Below are 26,482 nucleotides of genomic sequence, written 5' to 3'. Positions count from 1 at the left end.
GAAATGCACCGTCATGATTTCCCGGTGGAAGCGGCAGGATTAGGGATCGCGAAGTGTAATTACGCACGAATTTCGCTGGGTGAGAGCTTCGGGGATCGATCGGCGGAAATGGGAATCAATTGGAATATGAGAAAGAGAGAGAGAGAGGGACCATCATTCATAGGCATAGATTTGTAGGGTTAGGGGGCGCAAATCCACGGGTTAGGGGGCGCCAGTGGCGTAGCGTGGGTTGTCAGGACCCGTGGCAAGGCAAGTAATTTGCGCCCCCTAACCCGTGGATTTGCGCCCCCTAACCCGTGGATTTGCACCCCCTAACCCGTGGATTTGCACCCCCTAACCCTAACCCCCAGATGTTGCGCCCGGTGCAGCCGGCCCCCCCTGCACCCCCACGCTACGCCACTGAGCAGGACTAAGCCACTTCTGGCGAACCAGAGCAGCGCACGGAAATGCCGTTTACCTTCCCGCCGGAGCAGTACCTATTTATCTACTTGCACTTTGACGTGCTTTCAAACTGCTAGGTTGGCAGGAGCAGGGACTGAGCAACGGGAGCTCACCCCGTCGCGGGGATTCAAACCGCCGACCTTCTGGACTTCCGGAGGCGGCGCAAAACGGCAATGGCGGTCCTCTTCAGCTGTTGAAGAGGGGCTCCGTGGAAAAGGGTCGTGCGCTGCGGCACAGCGACGACCCACCTAGAAAAACCACGGGTAGAGTGAGCCCGTGGCCGTGGGATTCGGCGGGCACCAGGAGCGACCTCGGAAGCGCAGAAGGGACCCCGTAAGGGGCTCCGGAACGTGGAGGGGGTAGCGGTGCTGTGGATCCATTGCTCTTTCCGCGGAAGTGAAGCCGCGCGGCTGCTGCTGATGAGCGCTGACCTTTCTTCTTTGAAATTTGACTCGAAACAACATACTCGTGAGTAAGAAACCCAGGACCTTATTTGAGCTTAAATTTTCTGAATTTCGGCTGAAAGCGGGAGACGCTAAAAAGGAAGTCAGTCTTCCGGCTCTGTTTAAAGTATTTAGCAAGGACTTACCAAAGCGGAAGCGTTGAAAGGAGTTTAAAAGAAGCTGGAATATACCCTGCAAATTCGGATTTGATTGATTAAAAGCCAAGGAAAAGTTAAAATTGTATTATAAGTGGACAGAGACTGTGATTCCTCTTTCTGCCTTTTTGTGGATTACAAAGTTATGAAACCCTGCTCTCGGTCTGTCTGGATACAAAGTAACATCGGACTGCGGTAACTGTATATAAAAATATAAAGTCACATTGGGCTACTTTGTAAGCTGTAAAAATGGAACTGTTGCATGCACCTTCGTAAAGAACTTTTATTCTCTGCAGTTAAAACTGAATTTGGAGGGTTCCCCCCCTGTTCTGGATTTTACTTAATTTTTTTCTGTGGGAACTTAATGGTGGAAATTTTCTATCCTTCTCCCTAATTTCAGGGGAGCTCCCCCTGCTGGATTGTGGAATTATTAGTCTCTGAGAACTGCTGTTTGATTTGGAATTTTTATGTCTGGATGTTTACTTTTTTGGATTGTCTTTCCCATGGGATTTACAATTTGACCTTGACGCTTGGACAGCTGTGGAATGAGTGGTGCAGGAAAAACAAGGGCTGCTAAGAAAGCAAAACAAACTGAACTCTTGCAATCAACTTTGCCTGTGCAGCCACGCAGATCATCTGTTCCTATTGTGACAGGTCTGCAAGAAGGACAACCCCAGCAGCCAGCTTTTGGGGATATGGCTGCAGGAGGGCTAGACCCTGTCTCTAAAGAAATATTGGATCAGCTGGCAGCATTAAATAAGAAAGCTGATGAACAAGCAGCTAAATTTGAGGAACAAGCGGCTAAATTTGATAAGGTGACAGCTACAATTAATAAACTGACAGATCAAGTCGCTCAAAATACACAGGCAGTAGGTAACATTGAAAAGATTACAACAGAAAATCGAAAATTAGCCGAGGAAGCAAATACTAAAGCAGACCAAAATAAAGAGAGGATAGAGGAATTAAGAGGGGAAGTAAGACCACTGAGCAGACAGGTCACTGAACAGCAAGCGTACCTGTCCATGGCGGAATTGAAAAACAGGGAAAGCAATCTTAGGCTTAGAAATATCCCAGAATCAGAAAAAGAAGACTTGATCGGTTTTTTGACAACAGAAATATCCAAGTTCTGGGGTCTGGCAGAAGAGAAGGACTTTAAAATTGTCACCGCCTTTAGATTGGGAAGAGTGGCCAAGAAGGACAAACCAAGAGACTGCTTGATCATTTTGAGATCTAAGCAAGAAAAAGATAATATACTCGGCCTACATTTTAAAAATTCATTGGTGATTCAGGGAAAGACAGCAGAAATCTTCAGAGACATACCAAAACAGCTACTGGATTTAAGAGTCATATATAAAGACCTGGCAAGCTTATTGAGGAACAACACAATACCCTACAGGTGGGAATTCCCTCAAGGACTATCTTTTACCTGGAAAGGGAAGAAGGTAAGAATCAGAACAGCAGAAGAGCAAGAAAAGTTCCTAAACGACCACGGGGAGGACCTCCGGAAAGGAGTGGCAGGAGCCTGGCCACCTCCTTCGTTTGGCTTCAATCCGGTTCCACCTCCAGTTAAAGACGACAAAGGAGACACCCCCACTGGCTAATAAACTGATCCAGGATGTCTCTGCAGCTTCTCAGTTGGAACATTCACGGCGCAAATTCTCCCGAAAAAAGGAAAAAGATTTTTCACATATTGAGAAAAGAACAATTAGATGTCATTTGCCTTCAAGAAACGCATGTGACTAGGCTCCACAGGAGAGTGTTAATTAACAAGAGACTAGGCCAAGAATTTATTTCATCAGACAAGGTAAAAAAAAGAGGAGTAGTGATATATGCAAAAGAGAGCCTAGCACCAAAGTTGGTGTTTAAAGATGAATTTGGAAGAATTTTGGCAATTGAAATACAAGCACAAGGAGAAAAATTTTTGATAGTAGGAATCTATGCACCAAATGATGGGAAATCGGAATTTTATAAGAAGCTGCATGAGATAATGCTGGACCATATTGACTATTCTAACATCATTTTGATGGGAGATATGAATGGGGTTGTCTCCACCCACATGGATAAGTCACAAAATCAAAACTTGACCAAAGATGGCAGACTTCCAAAGACTTTTTTTGAACTTACAGACAATATGGACTTGATTGATATTTGGAGAACAAAGAACCCTCTAGGTAAAGAGGGAACATTCTTTTCTGAAGCCCACCTATCCTGGACAAGAATCGACCAAATCTGGATATCTAGAGGACTGGCACCTAAGACTAAAAAAATAGAGCTTTGTCCTAAAACCTGCTCCGACCATAACGCCTTGAAAATGGACTTGAGACTTACACCAGCTGGATCCTTCAGATGGAGAATGAATGACTACCTGTTTAGAGATCAGGAGATTGTGAAGCAGGCCCAAAAAACGCTGAAAGACTACTTTGAAATAAATTTGAATACTTCGGTGGAAAAGAAAATAATCTGGGACGCGAGTAAAGCTGTTATGAGAGGGTTCCTGATACAACAGAACACTATTAAGAAAAAACTCTGGAATGGTAAAAAGGACAAGATTTTGGAGAAGATAAGAGACGGAGAGAAAAAGCTGAGATTAAATCCAAAATCAAAAGAAGTTTTAAGAGAAATAAAATTCCATCAAGCACAATATGCGAAACTGATAAATCAAGAAGTTGAATGGAAAATTAAACAGATGAAACAAAGATCTTTCGAATCGGCAAATAAATGTGGGAAGCTGCTGGCATGGCAGCTGAAAAAGAGACAAAAATTGAACTTTGTTACCAATCTAGAGGTTGAAGGAGAATGTATTCAGAAACCAGAAGAAATTAGAAAGTGCTTCCAGAGATATTTCAAAAAATTGTTTACCCAAGGACCCCAAGCAGAGACTGAGATAAACCAATTTTTAAAAACTTATGGCCTGCAAAAACTAACACAAGATAAACAAACAGCCCTGAACTATAAAATAACACAACAGGAAATTGAAAGTGCCATTCAGAACATGCAATTAGGCAAATCCCCAGGTCCAGATGGACTTACCTCCAAATATTATAAGACATTGAAGGAATATTTGGTCCAGCCACTAATGGAGGTATGTAACCAAATTATGGAAGGGAAGGGGGCACCAGAATCGTGGAAAGAGGCATTCATCACTTTGATACCAAAATTGGAATCTGAAAAGACTCAACTTAAGAACTACCGTCCCATCTCACTCCTAAACGTGGATTACAAAATTTTTGCTGATATTTTGGCAAATAGATTGAAAAAAGTTCTAAACGAAGTAATTCACAAAGACCAAGCAGGCTTTCTCCCTGGCAGGCATTTGTCTGACAACACCAGGAATATTGTTGACGTTTTGGAGTTATTACAGACAAATTTGAACACAAAAGCAGTCTTGATTTTCATAGATGCAGAGAAGGCCTTTGATAACATATCCTGGAAATTTATGAAGAAAAATTTGGAAGGGATGGGTGTGGGAAGGGCGTTCCAAAATGGTATTGAAGCAATTTATTCAGAACAAAAAGCCAAATTGATTGTAAACAATGTGGTGACAGAGGAGTTTAAAATTGAAAAAGGGACACGACAGGGATGCCCCTTATCACCCTTGTTATTTATTTCTGTCCTGGAGGTGTTGCTGAACTTGATTAGGAAGGACCAGCAGGTGGAAGGAATACAGGTCGGAGAAAAACAATACAAATTGAAGGCCTTTGCAGACGATCTGGTTTTGACAGTACAGGAGCCAGAAACTAGCACAAAAAGAGCTTTAGAACTAATCTCTGAATTTGGTCGGGTAGCGGGATTTAAGTTGAACAAACAAAAAACTAAGGTTTTGGCAAAAAATTTGACACCTTCAGAAATAGATGGGTTTCAGAAGGAAACAGAATTAAATGTGGTAACAAAAGTGAAATACCTGGGGGTTAACTTGACCGGGAGAAATTTGAATTTGTTTAAAGATAATTATGAAAAATGTTGGTCTGAAATTAAAAGGGACTTAGAAACTTGGTCAAGATTGAAACTTTCCTTGTTGGGAAGGATCGCAGCAGTTAAGATGAATGTATTGCCAAGAATGTTATTTTTGTTTCAAACCCTTCAGATCGTGGACAGAGTGGAGTGTTTTGGAAAGTGGCAGAAGGACATCACGAAGTTTGTCTGGCAGGGCAAAAAGCCCCGAATAAAATTTAAGATATTAACAGATGCAAAGGAAAGAGGGGGATTTGCCCTGCCGGACTTAAGATTGTACTATGAAGCTGCATCCTTCTGCTGGATGAAGGATTGGTTTTTGTTAGAAAACACTGATGTCCTAGATCTGGAAGGGTTCAACAATGCTTTTGGGTGGCATGCATATTTGTGGTACGACAAGGTAAAGATTCATAAATTGTTTAAAAACCATATTGTCAGGAAAGCTCTATTCATTGTCTGGACTAAATATAAGGACTTACTTGAAAATAAGACCCCGAGGTGGTTATCACCGACGGAGGCTAAGGCCATTAAACTACGTAACATGGAGAGTGGCTGGGCAAAATACTATGAGTTAATAGAAAGAGTTGGTGATACTTGGAGGTTGCAGAGCTTTGAAAAATTGAAGGGAAAGGTGCGAGACTGGTTTCATTATGCCCAAATTCTAGAGGTCTTTAAAAAGGACAAAAAAATTGGTTTCCAGGTGGAAAAATCAAAATTAGAGACAGAATTACTTGAACCTAAGACGAAAGTGCTTTCAAGAATGTATAACTTGTTGCTTAAATGGAATACTCAAGATGAGACAGTTAAATCAGCTATGATAAAATGGGCACAAGACATTGGGTACAACATTATGTCTGAAGACTGGGAAAGGTTATGGACCACTGGTATGAAATTCACGGCATGTAGTGCCTTAAAAGAAAACATTATGAAAATGGTATACAGGTGGTACATGACCCCAGTTAAACTTGCAAAGATATACCATCTGTCTGACAATAAATGTTGGAAATGTAAGGAGGCTGAAGGAACATTCTTTCACCTCTGGTGGACTTGCCCGAGGGTGAAGGCTTTTTGGGAAATGATTTATAATGAGTTGAAAAGGGTGTTTAAGTATACCTTTCACAAGAAACCAGAGGCCTTCCTCCTGGGCATTGTGGGCCAGAGAGTGTCAAAGAAAGATAGAACTTTCTTTTTATATGCAACTACAGCAGCAAGAATCCTTATAGCCAAATATTGGAAGGCACAGGAGCTACCCACGCTGGAAGAGTGGCACACGCAACTGATGGACTACATGGAACTAGCCGAAATGACGGGCTGAATCCGAGACCTGGGAGAAGAGGCAGTGGAAGAGGATTGGAAAAAATTTAAGGACTATCTTCAAAAACATTACAAGTTATATGAATGTTGAGAATTTGCTAAGTTTTGGGAAAAACATGCTTTAGCATTGAGATTTGATGATGTTGGAAATCAAGTTATGATAGTGAAAAGTTTAAATTTTTAGAGTTTATAATTAGTCGAAAGTACAAAAACACATGAAACAAGGTATTAACTTGCTGTTTATTATTTATTGTAAAGAAAGCAGGGGATGGAAGACGTGGGGAAGTCCAGTTGATTTTGAAAAAAGACCTGGAAAAATGAATTTTCTTATATTTAATTTCTTCTTTCTTTCTGTAAACCGCTTTTGTTGTGTTATTGACGATGCATTCTGACCCTGGAAAAAAAGCAATAAAAAAACTATTAAAAAAAAAAACAAACCGCCGACCTTCTGATCGGCAAGTCCTAGGCTCTGTGGTTTAACCCACAGTGCCACTCACGTCCCTTATTGCATTTATATCCAAACCCTATTCTATTTTATCCATTACACAACAAAGACGGGGAGATTCAGGTTTCATTTCAGGAGCACACAGTCTTGACAGAATAAAACTGACTAAAAATGGATCACCCACCTCCCAAGTTTGTAAAATACTGTTAAGTTTTGCTGCAGTGGTTTTGACTGCTTCAAACGGGGGCTGTATAAAGCCCCCACTTGTTCTTTAGAAGGAAAAATGGGTGTCAAGGAGGGGTTTTTGTTTTTAACCAAGGATGACCACTGGGTAGAAAACCAGTAGCTAAACAGCCATTTGAGTCCAGGTGGGGAAGCACCAAACACCTCAATATATCTTACTTACAAATGAGGCCTGGTGGGTTGAAGGTAGGTGTGTGTGTGTGTGTGTGTGTGTGTGTGTGTGTGTGTGAGAGAGAGAGAGAGAGAGAGAGAGATGAATTGTGCAAACAGAGTAATAATAAATAAAAACCCTGAACGTTGGAAATGGCCAGAGTTTCATGCCATCCTCACTTCCCTCCTGCAAGTGGGATGAGTCAGAGCATCCTTTGGACCCCTGAACAGATTCATAGAATCATAGAATCCTAGAGTTGGAAGAGACCCCAAGGGCCATTGAGTCCAACCCCCTGCCAAGCAGGAAACACCATCAGAGCACTCCTGACATATGGTTGTCAAGCCTCTGCTTAAAGACCTCCAAAGTAGGAGACTCCACCACACTCCTTGGCAGCAAATTCCACTGTCAAACAGCTCTTACTGTCAGGAAGTTCTTCCTAATGTTTAGGTGGAATCTTCTTTCTTGTAGTTTGGATCCATTGCTCCGTGTCCGCTTCTCTGGAGCAGCAGAAAACAACCTTTCTCCCTCCTCTATGTGACATCCTTTTATATATTTGAACATGGCTATCATATTCCTTTGCATTACTGTGTCACCACCTTCAAAAAACAACACAGAAGGAGGAATAAGGAAATATCTTACTAAGGGAGACCCAGGAAATGAGGAAACAGAAGACGCATGCAGGGAATCTTTTGTTGGAGAGCGCTCTTGGCTATCTGCAGCCCCCGGATCTCCAAGCGTCCTCCGGTGAGCATAGCTCTGGAAAAGGGATCCCCTTCTTCTCCAGGGCGCTCCAGCAACATAAACCAACTTGATTTATGCACACTAATCTTCTGGCATTGCGCAGCAAGAAGAATGAACCATCCGTAGATCTCAACTCCCAAATATGGGAGCGGAGCAACCTCTATGGGTTTCCTCGGGAGCAGCGTCCCGGAATCTTACCCCCGAAGTTTTGGAGCCCAAAAAAAGAAATGAAGGCGAAAGTGAGCGACTCGCAGTTCCTTTCGGGGCCGCGGGAGGCAGACGCAAACGCGGGGCGCAACAGCGAGGGCACTTTCGGTTTCGTTTCCATTCTCCCGGGCGGAGCTTTTGCGCCCCAGCTGGGCGGGCGGGGAGGGGCGCAGGGGGGCTCGGCAGCGGCTCTCCAGGCCCCACAGTCCCCGCTTTGTCTCCCGGTCCTCGCGCATCACGCGGGGAGACTCGCGCAAGAGGACAGCGCGGGCTGGGCGTGAGGACTCCTGCTGCTGCCCTGGGCAGGCTTCGTGCTAGGAGGAGGGACCTCGGAGGGGTGGACTTGGCATCGCCCATGGGCCCCGATCCCCCTTCCCTCTTGCAAGCTGGACGGGGACAGCGCAAGGCGCTCCCCACGCCCGGTCTCCCCGGGTCTCAGGAGGGAGATGCGCGCCACGGCAGCGCGCCCAGCTGAGCTTCCAGGAACCCGCCGCTCTCCCCGCCCTCCTGAAGGGCGTCTGGGAACAGGAGGAGGCGCGATCGGGGGATGCTGAGCTCCGCGTCCTTCCACCTCCAAGGCTGAGAGAATCTGGCACAGGGCCGGATCGAGGTATAAGCTCAACAAGCCAGAGCTGGGGGGGGGGGGCAAAAAATTAAAGGGGAAAAAACCCCTGGATGCACATTTCCAAAATATAAGATAAAAAGCAAATAAAATAAAACCTACATACAGCAACAGCGTTTTGTGTTGTGCAGGCTCCTCTGATGTAAGTCTTGGGCCCCGCCTGCTCGCCTGCTCCCTCAAATATCCCTGCTTTGCTCCTTTCTATATATAGGGTGGCGCTGTGGGTAAAAGCCTCAGCGCCTAGGGCTTGCCGATCGAAAGGTCGGCGGTTCGAATCCCTGCAGCGGGGTGCGCTCCCGCTGCTCGGTCCCAGCGCCTGCCAACCTAGCAGTTCGAAAGCACGTCAAAGTGCAAGTAGATAAATAGGGACCGCTTACCAGCGGGAAGGTAAACGGCGTTCCGTGTGCTGCGCTGGCTCACCAGATGCGGCTTTGTCACGCTGGCCACGTGACCCGGAAGTGTCTCCGGACAGCGCTGGCCCCCGGCCTATAGATGTGAGATGGGCGCACAAACCCCAGAGTCTGTCAAGACTGGCCCGTTCGGGCAGGGGTACCTTTACCTTTACCTTTACATCCTGCTATTTAATTAATAGTAGTTTGCATCATATATTTACACCTATTATTATTTCATGCTATAGCAAGTTTCTGGAGACTAGATGATGAGTCTTTGTAAATTGTGTTTCTAAAGGAACGCTTGTTATTGCCAAATGCCAATGTGTTTGCATTATTAAGTTCGTTATGAATAAATAAATCATTTTAAGTTAGAGCTTAATTGTGGGAAAATGATTGCTTGTACATAAGAGCATGAGCAGAGTTCTTATTATTGCAGAGTGATTTTACAGCACGAGATATTGCTAAGAGCATGATGAGCACGTGAACACCTCATGCTAGACTAATGATTGGCTCACGTAGCATAACACTCTCTTTGTCTGTGGGCAAAAGCAAGGTTACATTCCTTTGATTTGGTACTTTTGAGTACCAGGCAGAGCAAGCGCAGTGCTGGAGGAGGGAGGATGATCTACTTTTTACTGCACACAATAAACATGGCACGGCTGAAGCCAAAGCTTTTTCTTCAAGTCATCTTGGTGTGAGACTGATTTCTTACTGATTTTCTTACTGATGTCGAGCTGGATTCTCGACATTTGGTGCCCCGTGTGACTACCTTTGGACTCCACGTTGTTTCTCATCGTTCAGCGCTCACCACACGTCTTTCATCCGCTATGGATCCCGGTGAGTGCTCCCTTGGTACCCCGTGTATGTGATTCTGGACTACGTTAAGGACTTATCAGCACTCATCTCGCCCGGCAAGGGCTGCAGACGCGTCGTTCATCCACCTAGTGGATCCCTGGTGAGTGCTCCCAACCCCCCCCCTTTCTTTTGCCATTATGGGGCAGTCTCTCTCTCCACCACAGAAAAAGTTTTTTGAAGACCTTAAATCTCTTTTGGCCAGCAATAGCCTTCTTGTCTCAGATGCTGATATCGTGTCTCTTATAGAAGCATTGGATATTCACTGTCCCTGGTTTCCTCAGCATGGGAATTATAGTTTAAAAGACTGGGAAAAGATAGGACAATTTTTCCAAAACCATCCTCAGATTGATGTCAAAGTTTTGCATGCCTGCTGTAAGGTTTATAAGGCTATCTCAAGCCTAACTCCTACAAATCTCCTCCTGGCCGCTGCTTCAGCTCCTTTGCCCCCCCTCCCAGTCCTCATGCTGCCTTCAGAAGCACCATCTTATCAGCCTCCTAAACAGGCAGACATTTTTTCTCCTTCGGCTCCTGTCGTCCCTCCTCTGCATTCTTCGCATTCCACACCCCCCATTTCCACTGCTCTCCAAGAAGAGACTCTTTGTTCTGCTGCTCCATTGCTGCCTTTTGATTCTGATACTCCAAATCTCTTTCCTGTGATTGCTCCTGCACCCCCAGCCCCCGTCATGCTGACCCAAACTGATGTTCTCGATGGGCTGACGGGAGGAGGCAATTTTCTTACCATTGCCCAACAGTTGGCCCTTGATCCTATGTATTGGGCAGCCACCACAGCCTCAGCCCAAGAGGCTCTGGCCTCTGTCCCTGATGACAGGAATGAGCGCAATGGCCGATGGGGGAGCATCAGACAGGGCCCTGCAAAGCCCTATGGACAATTTGTTGATCGCTTGTATAATACCTTCAAGCGGCAAGTTCAGGACCTGGCAGCACAAGACCTGACTGTACGCCAGCTTGCGTTCACTAATGTAAATGAGGACCATAAGCAACATCCTTTGATGTGCCCTTTGATGACAACATCAAATATAGCCATTGCTGATATCCTTACAGCCTGCCAGTCAGTGGGCACTGAGATGCACAAAGCTCGCCTGCTAGCCACGGCCTTGTCCTCCGCCGTGTCCCAAAATCCTGCAAAGGATAAAACCTGTTGGCTTGACAGTGGCTAAAGAAAAAATCCAGTGGACTTTACCCATTACGTACCTGGGACACAAGCTGACAGCATCTGCAGCCATTCCAGTTACGCCTCAACTACAGTTTCCTGGTTATCTTAGATTGGTGGATTTACAACAAATTCTTGGACAGCTGAATTGGATAAAGAGTTATTTGGACCTGCCCACCTCCACTTTGTCTCCACTATTTTCTGCCCTTAAAGGACATAAGGATCCAGCAGACAAGATCACAGTCACTTCTTTTGATGCAGTCAACCCTAGAGGCCTGCATCCCCTGGCAATTTGGCAAATGGATGTCACCCACACGCCTTCTTTGGCTCCATTTTCTAAGGTACATCTCACTGTGGACACTGCCTCTGTGTCACCACGTTTCATTGGGCTTGGATTTTTGACTCAGCAGTACAAGGAGCAATACATCAGACTTATTTACAGCAAATGGGCTCCTGTATCTGCAGAAATGGTTGTGTGACTTCTTCTGGATTATGGTTTTTACATGCCAATAATCGAGCCACGAAATACCACGCAGGTTGCTCGGAAACAGCCACTGGACTAATTTACCATTCTCATCCTTATTGACATTGCTTGGATTTTACCCCCCAGATCTCTTATTTTTTTCTCCTCCCTCAGGAGTCCTGCCTTATGATGTGTTCCCCTGAGCATGTACAGAGGGCTGTCTTGGAACTATTGTGGACTCTTGGCAGGAAAGGGGGTGAGGGGGTTTCAGAGTGTTCCCGTTGTTTCATTCTTGTGCATTGGCATGGTTCCCGGAGAGAAAGCAAGTTGCAATGTGGTTCTGAGAACGGCCTGAGAAGACCATGGGCTCTGTTCTCTACCTTGTTGCAATCTTTGTAGTTACAGCAAGCGGAATATGCTTGAAGCAAAATATGCTTGGCTAGTGCTTTTTAGCTGCTGAGAAAAATGATTTTTAAAAAAAAGCTTCTCAAAGCTTTGAGCCTTTTTTGGTGGTGGTATTCTAGCATTCCAGTAAATGCTTCATATAAGATTAGCAATAATATGAAGGATAATCGCATAAGTTTATTCCCTGTGTTTTTTTTTTTTATCGCTTGTAAAAATAGTGCCTTATTGTTTTCGTTTTAATCATAATAGCAAAAAAATTTTAGGTCATTATCCATATTATAATTGGACCTATGAGTATGTTAATGGATCTTCTTATTTTTTTTATTACCACTATGAGTGATAGGCCAAAAGTCTCAGTTAATAATGTCACAACTTACATGACTTATGAACAACAGGCTGCGTGTAGAGATTTTTATGTTTGGTTCAACTGGATGAGAAAGAGCAGTAAATCTACATGTTTGCTTCAATCTGATTTATGGTTATTCTGTGGCAAATTGGACCGAAGCTTTGTTTTTAATTCTATCATCTTTGTTTTAAAAATAATTAACAAAAACAAAAAAAGTCAGAAATGAGAGAAGTTGCTTTATAAACTTTTTATGCTTTAAATGTAATCTTTGCCTCTAAAGATGGAATTTATGCCTTAATTCATTCTCATTGTTGTATGTATATAACTGATCAATCGACCAATATTTCCGCTATTATTGATTATATGGAACAAATGATAACCCATAATCCTTTAAATCCACCTGAAGGTTTTGATCCATGGGATTGGTTATTTTCTTGGTTACTTAATGGATTATGGTTAAGAAATTTATTATTGATTGTAATTGCATGTATTGTTGGTTTTATTATGTATTCAATGCTTGCTTTCTTTGATTTCCCAATGTACTGCATGGTGGTACCGACCAAGGCCCACCACAGGGATTACAAGGGGAATTTATGTTGCAAAATATAAACGCTTAGGTAATGAGATATATGATTCTGATTAAGATTTCCTCTTATAATATAAACAAGAAAAGAGGGCATGTGGGAAAATGATTGCTTGTACATAAGAGCATGAGCAGAGTTCTTATTATTGCAGAGTGATTTTACAGCACGAGATATTGCTAAGAGCATGATGAGCACGTGAACACCTCATGCTAGACTAATGATTGGCTCACGTAGCATAACACTCTCTTTGTCTGTGGGCAAAAGCAAGGTTACATTCCTTTGATTTGGTACTTTTGAGTACCAGGCAGAGCAAGCGCAGTGCTGGAGGAGGGAGGATGATCTACTTTTTACTGCACACAATAAACATGGCACGGCTGAAGCCAAAGCTTTTTATTCAAGTCATCTTGGTGTGAGACTGATTTCTTACTGATTTTCTTACTGATGTCGAGCTGGATTCTCGACACTTAATAATTATTTCACTATTAATATACTTCTTAATTGTATTTCACTATTAATATACTTCTTAATTGTATTTCAGTTCAACAATTACTTTGGAAAACGCCCCACGTATTTTGTTATGTGCAAATGGCTTTAGATACCTGTGAGGTCCATCAATGAACATATAGCATATATTCAACACAAAAAACAGTGACAATTTGTTGTTGACAAAGGACAGCTGGACATATAAAGGGCCCCATTACCTTCAGGAGCTGAGGGCCACATCAAATCTAAATCTGTTCTGGCACATGCAAAATGCATTGTGGGTGGGCAGCTCGTGCATGGAAAGGGGCCATTTCCCTAGTCCCGTCCCGTCCCCCCAAAGTGAGCATGGGTGTCTTACTGAAAGATCAGACTTCTGGAGGAGAAATGCTCCTGCGAAGTGTGGAGTATGGGCTTGTCTCTGACGCCCTGTTGTCACGCAACTCGCACTTTCCTGCAAGCAGGTCAGACAGAATGCTTGGACAGGGAGCCGGTGTTTGAAACTCACATTTTGCGACACTTCATTCAAACAGCGAGCAGTTTCTGAGCTCTGGGTGCGGCAAGTACTGATTTCAGATTAAAACTGCAGAGCGGAAGGAAAGGAGGACCTATTTCTGCCTCCCGACTTCCAGCTACTCTCTGAAGAAGAGACCCTCTTAAGAATATTAGTGGGGTGGGCAGGGGAAGGACGAGACCATGTGAAAAATGAAGATAATATTTTAGCCGCAGTCTATTCCTTTTCAGTTTTGTATTCTTGTTATTAAAAAAGCGCACCTAGACATTCCGTTGTTGCTCCCATAACCTCGGTTTAAGGTGCCATTGAGTTCATAGCTTTCATTTCTCAGTTTCTAACACTACTGGAAGCGACCTTGGGGTCATTATGGGATGGACAGTTCTTTGCCTCTCTGCTTCTACCAGGGAGGAGTTTCTGGCACTGCTGAGATGCATGTGAAGGGAACCAATCTTAGAATCACATTCTAATATCTGAGCAACTAGAGAATTTATGCAGCTTGATGAATGGAAAATATTCAACTTTAGTACAAACAGTCTGTAGCAAAACCATCTTCTTTCACTGCTGTTACCACCAAATATGACATGAATATATGGCTCCCACCATATATTTCAAAATACCAGTAAACCCCAGTTCACCCATCAGCCCCTAGGGTAATTTCCAAGTGGTTGCAAAATAGCACAGACCTTCCTTTTGACAATAAATAAAACATTGCAAGAGTTTGTTTTGTTTCCAAAGGGCAAGTATTAGAAGTGGGTGGTTCTGCAGACTCAAAAGGAGGGTGCAGAAGACACTCACTCCCCCCCCCCCCGATCTGCTGTGTGTTTGTTACCAATGAGAGGAAGCAGGAGAAAGTAGGAGTCATGTCAACTTTTTTTTGGGGGGGAGGAAAAGGAAATCTGCCCAAATGGATATGAGAAGCATCAGGTGGGCATCGGATACCAGGTGTCCGTTGATGAGGCCGAAAGAGCCAAGTGATCTCAGAAAGGGAAGATAATGATGTTCCAGCTGCCTTGGAGCCTGGCCTCATAGACCAGCAGCTGCCAATATGTTTCCCAGGGGCACAATTGTGCCCTCAACACCTTCCCCTGGTGCACACACACAGCCACTGAACTCCCCATGCCCACTGCCAGGGCCTGAGAGGGTTTTAGAGGCTCCAAGCATTTAAAAGATGTTGGTGCCCCCATATATATCTGATTCAACATATGAAGAATAAGCTCATATTGATGGCTGCCAACATGGATGACTTTAAAACAGGATTCTTGATTTATTTACCACACACTGGCTTGTCCACCCTTCCTCAATCCCGTCCCTAGAAAACACCGGTCTGAGTGGTTTCCCCCCTTTTCACACTCCTCTCCCATGGAACACCCCCTCTTCTGCTCCAAATCAGAGCAAACGTCAATTCCTGGGAAAGACGGTTGACATTTGCTCCAACTGAGCGCCAAGGAGAGGGTTTCCTGTGGGGAGGCAGAAAAACAAGAGGAAGTGTGGATAAGCCACAGAATTCCATGGATCCAAAATGTGAAACACACTTTAGGCTTAAGGAGATTGAGAAGTCAAGGGGGATGAAGGTCGTGAAATAGTGCCACACGGAGGACGTGCAATAATGATGGGAGAACGCAAATTATCCTGCTGTGTTTATTGATGACACTGCTTCTGTTTACATTGAAGGACGAGATCTTCCTGCTCCTCTTTTGCCTTCTTTGGAAGCTTCTCCGGATTCTGGGACAAACTACGAACGAAGGAAACTAAATGCCTGTTGGAAACAAACCGTAAGTGATTGGTGTGGAGTCAAGAGAAAGGGGAAAAGATGTCAAGGGGGAGAAGGAGGGAGTTCTTAAATAAGCAAGAATTTACCCCCCTCCCTTAAGCTCATAGAAGGAACCTCAAACGTCATCTAGCCCAACACTTCTGTGATCTCTCGATAGGGAGCCCTCCCCCCCTGCCTCTGCTTAAAAACTTCTAATGAAATAGCATTGGGGGGGGGTTAAATGAGGGGGGGGAGAACCGCGTGTGCCACCTTGATCTTGGAAGAAAAGGTGGGATATAAATGCATTAAATTAATAAATTCTTCCCCAGGAACATAAAGTTCTTCCTAATGCTTTCATTTTTCATTTTACTTTTGAGCTGCTTGTTCAGCTCTTACCCTCTGGAGCAACTGAAAACAGCCCTGTTCCATCCTCCTTTTCCAAGTCTGAATTTGGCTACCATTTAAGATATCAGCAATTGGAGAAGACAGGGGCCCCATTCTCATTCTTTGCACCCTACCTTCTTTGATTTCTTCTTCTGCTGCCCTTCAGGGATTTCTCCAGCATTCATTTCATCTTCCACTGGTTCCCCTGCTGCTGTTTGCTTTGAAGTCTCCCCAGGATTCCTTCCATCTGACCTCAGTGACATCTCCATCGGACGCGGCTTGAGATACGGCTGGTCCCCGTTCTCCTGAACCACCTTCTCAATCAGAGACAGCAGCTCTTCCGCCTGGCTGGCCCTTTCCTCTCCCGTCCCTCTGTTGTTGAAAGCGCAGCAACGGCCCTTGCATTTCCTCACCAAATCCTGAAGAGGTCGGTTTCCAGATAGCTCTATGTACTCCTCTAGGCTTTCTGTCTCTAGGTCTTCTTTGCGGGTGAACAAGACAATCATGTACTTTGTGGCCTCTGGGCCAAAGACCTCCTCCACCCTCTTCACGGCCACAGTGTCTTCCTCGGTGAAACGGCCAGCCTGCGTCACAAACACCAGGGCGTGGGGACCTGGCTCACAGAGAGAGAGGCACTTCTGGACTTCCGGAATATCATGCTGTGTTTGAGGACGAGCATCAAAAATGTCTGGAGTGTCAATGACGACTACTTGTTTCCCCTTCCACCTCTCTGCTCGGACCTCTCTGCTGTAAGTGTCGGTCACTGGCTTCGGGGAGAGTTTGGACTCAAAGGTCTTCTTCCCCAGAAGGGTGTTTCCTGTGGCACTTCTCCCTCCTCCCGTCTTCCCAACAAGAACAATCCGTAGATCTTCATTGAGGTTTCTGTTCTCGTGTGCTTTGGCGGTCTCTGGAAAGAAATTAGGAAGATGTCTAGGAATCCAGGACTGAACTGTTTTAAAGGGATGTCAGTTTCATGGCATGTTGCAGTAGCCCAACTGAGAGATTAGCTCGTAGAAACACCACGCAGGTTCTTATTCTCAAGAAAGACCCTAAGCTGGCATGTCAGTCAGGAGTGAAAACAATATATTGACCTGGCCACACTCACACCTTGGAGACCCAAGTCAACAACTATTCCTGCAGCACCACTAAGTCTTGTTCCTTAAGGGAGAGTGGGCTGCTCAATTCCAGATTTGTGGGCCTGCCTCTTGCCTGGGAATTCGCCCCCTGAATTGCCACCACGCAGAGTCCATACACTGCAACAATTCCCCTAAGTACCTGGGGAGTATAGCATCTAGATCAAGGGAAGTAATAGTGCCACTGTATTCTGCTCTGGTCAGACCTCACCTGGAGTACTGTGTCCAGTTCTGGGCACCACAGTTCAAGAAGGACACTGATAAATTGAAACATGTCCAGAGGAGGGCAACCAAAATGGTCAAAGGCCTGGAAACGATGCCTTATGAGGAACGGCTAAGGGAGCTGGGCATGTTTAGCCTGGAGAAGAGGAGGTTAAGGGGTGATATGATAGCCATGTTCAAATATATAAAAGGATGTCACATAGAGGAGGGAGAAAGGTTGTTTTCTGCTGCTCCAGAGAAGCGGACACGGAGCAATGGATCCAAACTACAAGAAAGAAGATTCCACCTAAAGATTAGGAAGAACTTCCTGACAGTAAGAGCTGTTTGACAGTGGAATTTGCTGCCAAGGAGTGTGGTGGAGTCTCCTGCTTTGGAGGTCTTTAAGCAGAGGCTTGACAACCATATGTCAGGAGTGCTCTGATGGTGTTTCCTGCTTGGCAGGGGGTTGGACTCGATGGCCCTTGTGGTCTCTTCCAACTCTATGATTCTATGATTCTAAGTTTACTAAGATTATTCAGAGGTTTGATCTAACTCCCCAAGCTTTTGATGATATTACAAATATATCATTCTTATTATCATCGCTTGGACCAAAATTTAACGCATTTGTAAGCCTCATGGACCACAGAGAAGGTCTAACCTTTAAAGACTTGATCAGTCATTTAAAAGAGGAATGCAGAGATAGAGCTGAATCTCCAGTGAGAAATGCTAGAAGCAAGGACAGTAATTATGCATCTAGGCAATTTACAAAGTCCAGAGAGATGCCCAAGAAAGTGGTTTGCTTCAATTGCAACAAAGAAGGGCACATTGCAAAGAACTGCAGAGCTCCTAAGGCAAAGAAACCCCAACCCTTTCAGCCAAAAGGGGAAAAGAAGGGGAAATGTGAATGCACATGGCTACTGCAAGAAAGGAATTTAACTGTCCAGAATCGTGAAAATAAACGTAATAAATGGATCATAGATTCAGGTGTGAGCTCTCATTATTCATATGAAAAGGACTATTTTAATGAGCTAAATGATGTAGACAGATCTGAAATTGAGATTGCAGATGGCAACATTGTTAAAGCAAAAGGTACAGGTTCCATGAGTCTGAAATGCAATATAAACAATGAATCCATTGAGAACACAATCTGTAGAGTTTTGTACGTACCAGAGCTGAGCTGCAATTTAATCAGTGTGTCCACTTTAGAGAAGAAAGGTTTCCAGATCACATTTGGAAATGGAGAATGTAATGTGACTAAAAATGGCAAAGTGTTTGCTCAAGCAGAGCTAAGCTAATAAATGGTGTATATGAGATTAATCTTCCAGAGAACCAGTCTGCAAAAGTGGCACATTCCAGCCAGAAGGATAAGGCAGATCTGGACCTGTGGCACAGAAGGCTTGGACACAGGGACACCAACGTCATTCTGGATCTACAGAAACGAGATATTGTAAGAGGTTTGCAGGTAAAGCAGAGCAACAAAGCTCCAGCAAAGTGCATAAGCTGTATTACTGAGAAGGCTGTAAAACCTTCATATCCACGTTGTGCAGAACAAAGAAGCAACCAAGTTCTTGACATAGTGCACACTGACTTATGTGGACCCATGAATGTTCCCTCACTGGGAAAGAATAGATATATTTTAATATTTCTGGATGACTTTTCAAGATTTTGTGTTGTATATTTCCTCAAAGAGAAGAGTGAGACAGTGGAGAAGCTCCAGGATTACATTGCCATGGTCAAGAATAAGTTCCAGAGAGCTCCAGCTGTGTTAATGAGCGACAATGGAAGTGAGTACTGCTCAAATGAAATGCAGGCTCTCCTGGCCAAGGAAGGAATTGCACACGTAACCACAATTCCTTACACACCACAGCAGAATGCCATAGCTGAGAGAAAGTTTAGGTCCATTATGGACATGACAAGGTGCATGCTAAAGGATGCATGTTTGCCACAGAAGCTGTGGGCCGAAGGAGTGTACACGTCGGTCTATTTGCAGAATAGACTGCCAACAAAAGGAGCAGAGCGCACACCATTTGAACTTTGGCATGGGAAAGCTCCCAATCTGTCGCACATACGTGTGTTTGGAAGTCCGTGTTACTTCCACGTGCCCAAAGAACACAGACACAAACTTGACTCCAGGGCAAAAGCAGGTATCCTTGTGGGATATGCTTCTTGAGGCAAAGGATACAAAATTATGGACTTACAAACTGGTAAGACAAATGCATACCATGCGGTTTATTTTGATGAATATGGAAAAGCCGACACTAAGAATAGTGTTATGGACTCTTCCGATGAGTCAGAAAGGACTCAAGAGTTTGTATATTTCCCTTCTGAAACCCCAAAAACTACTAATCTGCCTTTGAGTGTTACAGCGCCCCCTACAGACGCAGAAGACCAGAACCCTGGTGGCACCAGAGACGAAGAGGACTCAGATGGGGACATGCCTGCGTTGGAGGAAGATGAGGAAGCTGATGCGGTCGCAGAACCAGAGGTCAGGCGCTCGTCCAGAACCAACAGAGGTGTCCCACTATTACACTATTACAGCTGTCCTACTTTGCAGGGTCGGCGTTTCTGCAGGAACCTTCCACTTGGGAAGAGATACAGGAGATGCCAGCTGCAGAAGCCAGTCTCTGGAGGAAGGCCGCACAGGAGGAGATGGATGCACTGCATCAGAACAAGGCCTGGACACTCACTGAGCTGCCTCCCGGTAAGAAGGCCATTGGCAGTAAATGGGTTTTCAAGGTTAAGAAGGGGTCAGAAGGAGAAGTGCAGCGCTACAAAGCTAGACTTGTAGCACAGGGATTTTCACAACGTTTTGGTGAAGACTATGATGAAGTTTTTGCACCAACTGTGAGGTATAGCTGCGTAAGAATGCTTTTGAGCATTGCAGCCTCCAAGCAAATGAGGGTAAAACACATTGACATTGCTACTGCTTTTCTTATGGGCAGATTTCTGAGGAAATTTACATGAAACAGCCCAAAGGTTTTGTAAAACCACATGAGGCACATTTAGTGTGCAAACTCCAGAAAGGACTTTATGGACTTAAACAGGCTGCTAGAGCCTGGAACCAGAAGTTGCATAACATGCTGACGCAACTTAGGTACAAGCAAGGCAATGCTGACAAGTGCTTGTACAGCAAGTCAAATAATGGACAATTTTCATATATCCTAGCATTTGTTGATGACCTGATTATTGCCACAGCAAGTGATAGTAAAACACCTTAGCAAAGAGGTGGAGGTCAAGGAGCTAGGAGATGTTCAATACTACCTCGGGATCCAAGTGGAGAGAGAAGAGGACGGCTCATTTCTTCTCAGCCAGAGACAAAAGATCCACGAGCTAATTGAGCACATGCAGATGCAAGACGCACACCCAGTTGTTACACCAATGGCTACTGACTTCTTGAAGAATCAGCAGGATTCGAAGCGGTTGCCAGACAACAGTAACTACAGGTCGGCGATTAGTAAACTTTTGTATTTAGTTACCACATGTAGACCTGACTTAGCTAATGCTGTGCGGATTCTTAGCAGAAAAGTGAATTCTCCCACTGAGCATGATTGGGCAGGTGTAAAAAGGGTGGTGCGGTATTTGAAGGGTACCATGAATTGTAAATTAAGGTTACCAGCCGTCAAGAGACCCTACGTTGGTTGGGTATACTGACGCGGATTGGGCTGGGGATAATGCTGACTATAAATCAACAAGTGGTCATGTTTTTATGTTTGGGGATGGACCTGTTGCATGGGACAGTTATAAACAGAGCTGTGTAGCATTATCTTCCACAGAATAAGAATACGTTGCAGCAACAGAAGCCTGCAGAGAGATCGCCTGGCTTGATCAACTCATAAAGGACTTTGGGTTGGTGAGGAAAGGGCCTGTCAGCTTGCTAGAGGACAATCAGAGTTGCCTGAAGTTGACGCAGAGTGAGAAGTTCCTGGCCAGAACAAAACACATTGGGGTTAAATACCACTACATACGCCAGATGATCCAGGATGGACTTGTAAAGCTATCCTACTGCAGCACCCAAGAGATGACTGCTGACATCCTGACGAAACCCCTACCAAGAGAGAGTTTCCAGAATCTACGTGTCAAGCTGGGACTCTGGGTGGTTGAATAAAGTTGTTTATGTTTTGTGTATGTTGTATTGCCTGAGAAGGGGTATGTGGGATGTAAACACAGGAGCAGTCAATGACAACATTCCTAGAGTGTACATGTTAGAACATGGGGAGGGATGTCTGTCCAGCAAGCAGGTAAACTTCCTGGGGATGGACTTCCTCCACATGTGACCAGAGGTAGGTGTGGCCTCACCTGTGCAGGTAATGACAAAAGCACAGGGCAGGCAGCCACTCTCTCTCTCTGCCATCTTCCTTCGATGAGGAAACATCTAAGGATGCTCTCTTGGCTCCCAGCCAAGAGAGGAGATAAGGACTATCTTGCTACAAGATAGATTCTAAATGTATGTAACCTTTTTAAGCTGTCTGCCTTCTGGAATCCTATTGTGAACAGAACGTGAGTAAACTCTTTTTATACTTTTATAAAAGACTGTGTCGTGTCTTCTATTTTAAGAGGGAACAAAGGGGAAATTACCAGAGTAATTATTATAGAGGTTCTAGCAAACCTGAGCACATGTTACCGTTGCAAACTTAAAAGGGGAATGTCCTACTCTGCTGATATTTTGGGAACTTGTTAGCCCAAGTTGGATAAGGATATAATCTCACAATATATCCTCTCCTGCATTCCTGAACATTGCCACATGGGAAACCTGAATTGACATTACATGTTACAAGGAAGGAGATTTCGACTAAACAGCAGGAAGAGTTTTCTGAGTGAGAGCTGTTTGACAGTGGAACGGTCTCCCTCGGGAGGTTGTGAACTCTCCTTCCCTGGAGGTTTTTAAGCAGAGGTTGGATGGCCACCTGTCAGGGATGCTTGAGCTGAGATTCCTGCATTGGAGGCGGTTGGACTAGATGGCCCTGGGGCTCCCTTCCAATTCTATGAGTCTATGACATTTGCTTTGATTCAGGTTTACACAGTCAGTTGTTGTGGGGAAACCTCACGGCAACAAACTGTGGGAATGTTCAGGGATGTAGGAGAGGATATATTGTCTGATTATATCCTTATCCAACTTGTGTTAAGAAGTTCCCCAATTTCAGCAGAGTAATACATTCCCCTTTATTTTAAGTTTGCAACGGCAGCGTTTGCTCAGGTTCGCTAAAACCTCTATAGTAACTATTCTGGTAATTTCCCCTTATTCCCTCATAAAATAGAAGAGACGACACAGTCTTTTACAAAAGTATAAAAAAGAGTTTACTCACATTCTGTTCACAGTCAGATCCCAGAAGGCAGACTTAGCTTAATGAAGTAACATTCACTTGGAATCTATCTTATAGGAAGACAGTCCCTTTGTCTTCTCTTGCCTGGGAGCCAAGAGGGCATCTTTCACTCAGTGGATGTTGCTTCTTCGATGCATGTGGTGAAAGAGAGAGATGGCTGCCCTGCCCTGTGCTTTTGTCGTTACCTGCACAGGTGAGGCCACGCCCACCTCTGGTCACATGCAGAGGAAGTCTGTCCCAGCCCAGAAGGAAACAGGAAGTTTACCTGCTGGCTGGACAAACATCCCTCCCCATGTCTAAACATGTTCACTCTAGGAATGTTGTACTTGACTGCTCTTGTGTTTCACATCCCACACAAACAAACAAACAAATGAACATTCTCAGACACAGTTTCAAATCATGGATGTGTGCCTGGAATGTGGTGGGTAAAATTTAAGTGTGGATAATATCTCAGTGTCAACTGAAGCAACATTCAGGGCTGTCTGAATCTTTCTGGTCCCCATTTAAGGTGTTATCCAGTGCTTTCAAGTCCAACCCAACCTGGGTTCCTTGGAGCACTTCTCCCTCCATCGGCCATCCCAGATTCTCCTGGGATTGGCAGGGGGTTCCTTTCATCCTGTCCTATTGGTTGGGGAGACTCAGGGTGCCCCAGTGATGTGGTGTGGCCAGGGCTTCCCAGTGGTGAGGATGCGATTGTGGAGTCTCTTCCCCTGGTGATCCCATTCAAACTTTCTGAAACAATATTCAAACCAAAACAACCATCCATTGAAATTGACATTTCTCCATGTCAGAGCAGCCAAGTAAGGTGTAGGAAAACGTATATACTAGGGTATATGTTGAAATGTGGAGAGCTGTGCTTAATTTGGGGGGAAAGTGAGGAGGAGAGAGAAGTCAAAACTTAAGAGATTCTCCCATATGTAGCCAGGAGGAAGAACACAGATGTCCACCTGCCTGTGTCCTGGCTAGCAATGACTCCACTCTGGACATTATGAAAGAGGGTCTGAAGGGGCTTCTAAGCACATTCAGCCGAACACAATTAGAAGCCACCCCACAACCAGGAGCCCCAATGACCCAGAATTTCCAACCATTGGGTTGCTGGGCACATGGTTTGCATGTGTGAATCAAATGCCTGCATAGGTCTCATGTGCTGAATTGCATAAAGCAAGCAAACTCTTGCACCCATCTCCATAGTTTGCAAAATGTTAGCAAGTTACAGAGCCACCCCCTTCTAGGTGCAGAATTCTGCTCCCCTTTGAGCTCTTACTTGTACAAAGAAGAAATGCAGGTATTTGGTGGGTTTCTTTAGGGAAGGGAAACTCAACTCAGGGAGGTCTCTAACTGCTTCTGAATCATAATTTGACTCTACCTTCAGGGAATACACTAGGTCCTCCTTTGTCTGTGTCCATTGCTTCTTCCTCTGGTTTCATTTCAGCTGCGCTTCTTGTACGTCTTCTTGGAAACAGCTCAAGGAAAGGCTTGTTCTGGTTGTCCATCATCATCTGCTCGATTTTCACCAGCAGCTCCTTCACTTGTGGCTCCTGCTCATCTCTTGTTGCTCTGTTGTTGAAAGCGCAGCAACGGCCCTTGCATTTCCTCACCAAATCCTGCAGGGCTCTGTTTCCAGATAGCTCTATGTACTCCTCTAGACTTTCTGTCTCTAAGTCTTCTTTGCGGGTGAACAAGACAATCATGTACTTTGTGGCCTCTGGGCCAAAGACCTCCTCCACCCTCTTCATGGCCACAGTGTCTTCCTCGGTGAAACGGCCGGCCTGCGTCACAAACACCAGGGCGTGGGGACCTGGCTCACAGAGAGAGAGGCACTTCTGGACTTCCGGAATATCATGCTGTCTTTGAGGACGAGCATCAAAAATGTCTGGAGTGTCAATGACGACTACTTGTTTCCCCTTCCACCTCTCTGCTCGGACCTCTCTGCTGTAAGTCTCGGTCACTGGCTTCGGGGAGAGTTTGGACTCAAAGGTCTTCTTCCCCAAAATGGTGTTTCCTGTGGCACTTCTCCCTCCTCCCGTCTTCCCGACAAGAACAATCCGTAGATCTTCATTGAGGCTTCTGTTCTCGTGTGCTTTGGCGGTCTCTGGAAAGAACTTAGGAAGATGTCTAGGAATCCAGCACTGAACAGTTTTAAAGGGATGTCAGTTTCATGGCACGTTGCAGTAGCCCAACTGAGAGATTACCTCGTAGAAATACTACCCAGGTTCTTATTCTCAAGAAAGACCCTAAGCTGGCATGTCAGTCAGGAGTGAAAACAATATTGACCTGGCCACACTCACACCTTAGAGACCCAAGTCAACAACTATTCCTGCAGCACCACTAAGTCTTGTTCCTTAAGGGAGAGTGGGCTGCTCAATTCCAGATTTGTGGACCTGCCTCCTGCCTGGGAATTCACCCCTGAATTGCCACCATCCAGGGTCCATACACTGCAACAATTCCCCTAAGCACCTGGGGTCACCTCACCCTTCCAACTGTGGCCCACAAATGGTCCAGCCTTCCCCATTCCCATCATGTGGTTCGTTTAGAGGAGGGTCAGGAGAAGGGAGAGACTTACCTCTAACTTCCGCTCTCCATTCATCCATTGTCCGGGCAGATTGCTGAGCTGGAAGAGAACCAGAAAATGAAGTTCATTAGCTCATGCAAAACAGTATGACTAGTACTTTGCACAAACTCCTCTCCATATTCTTATGGGAATGTTCAGGGATGCAGGAGAGGATATATTGTCTGACAATATCCTTATCTAACTTGTGTTAACATTCCCCTTATTTTAAGTTTGCAGCGGCTAAAGCCTCTATAATAACTGTTCTGGTATTTCCCCTTATTCCCTTATAAAAGATAAGGCATGACACAGTCTTCTACAAAAGTTTAAAAAATACTTTGCTCATATTCAGATCCCAGAAGGCAGACTTAGCTTAATGAAATAATATACACTTGGAATCTATCTCATAAGAAGACACCTCTTGGCTGGAGGCCAAGAGGGCATCTTTCACTCAGTGGATGTTGCTTCTTCGATGCATGTGGTGAAAGAGAGAGAGATGGCTGCCCTGCCCTGTGCTTTTGTCGTTACCTGCACAGGTGAGGCCACGCCCACCTCTGGTCACATGCAGAGGAAGTCTGTCCCAGCCCAGAAGGAAACAGGAAGTTGACCTGCTGGCTGGACAAACATCCCTCCCCATGTGTAAACACGTTCACTCTAGGAATGTTGTACTTGACTGCTCTTGTGTTTCACATCCCACAATTCTGCCCCTGCAGGTTTGGGATTCAATTACTACGGAGGCAGTTGAAATAAACATGCCTAACACTTTGTCCTTCACAATCTCTTCCCAGAATCTTCCCACCCTCTACATCTGCATGCATACTTGCTTCGCCCTCACCAGTGTTCAAATGGTTTAAAAAAGCACCCGGATATTCCCTTCCTCCAGCCAGAGCTGCATCTCTCTTCCCCCCCCCCTTACCTGCTTCTGCTTCTGCCTTGGGGGTCCCTGGCAGCCTGGCCTGATATCCTCCCTTCTGTGACAGAAGCCACTGACTGCCAGTGTGGACAATACTAATCTAAATGGACCAGTCAGTCTGGTTCAGTACAAAACAGCTTCCTATTTCCTCCATGTGAATTGGGGCAGGGGACACAGCTCAGCAGCTGAGCATCTGGTTTGCATAGAGATGGTTCTGGGTTCAACTGCTGGCATCTCCAGGTGGGGCATGGCTGAGCCAGGTGACATCTCCTTGCAAAGGGAGCTTCAGATGTTCCTAAGCCAAGAAAG

General features: G+C 45.0%; 2 protein-coding genes across 3 annotated transcripts in view; one reads left to right on the top strand and one right to left on the bottom strand.

The window, feature by feature from the left end:
* Positions 1-26,482, top strand: part of LOC308569663 (GTPase IMAP family member 7-like) — a 162,793-nt gene that overhangs the window by 34,876 nt on the left and 101,435 nt on the right. The window lies entirely within an intron of this gene.
* Positions 15,957-26,288, bottom strand: LOC308569724 (GTPase IMAP family member 3-like). The gene is made up of 3 exons (XM_081163982.1): positions 26,177-26,288; positions 25,276-25,318; positions 15,957-16,964 (listed from the first exon to the last, which is right to left on the bottom strand). Exons 2-3 carry the CDS (start codon positions 25,301-25,303, stop codon positions 16,174-16,176), a joined length of 819 nt encoding a protein of 272 aa, XP_081020108.1. The 5' UTR covers positions 25,304-25,318; positions 26,177-26,288; the 3' UTR covers positions 15,957-16,173.

This window comes from Podarcis bocagei (assembly GCF_964188305.1).
Source record: "Podarcis bocagei genome assembly, chromosome: 12".
NCBI lineage: Eukaryota > Metazoa > Chordata > Lepidosauria > Squamata > Lacertidae > Podarcis > Podarcis bocagei.
Note: the sequence above shows the minus strand (reverse complement) of the source record. Positions and strands in the feature narration are given on the sequence as shown.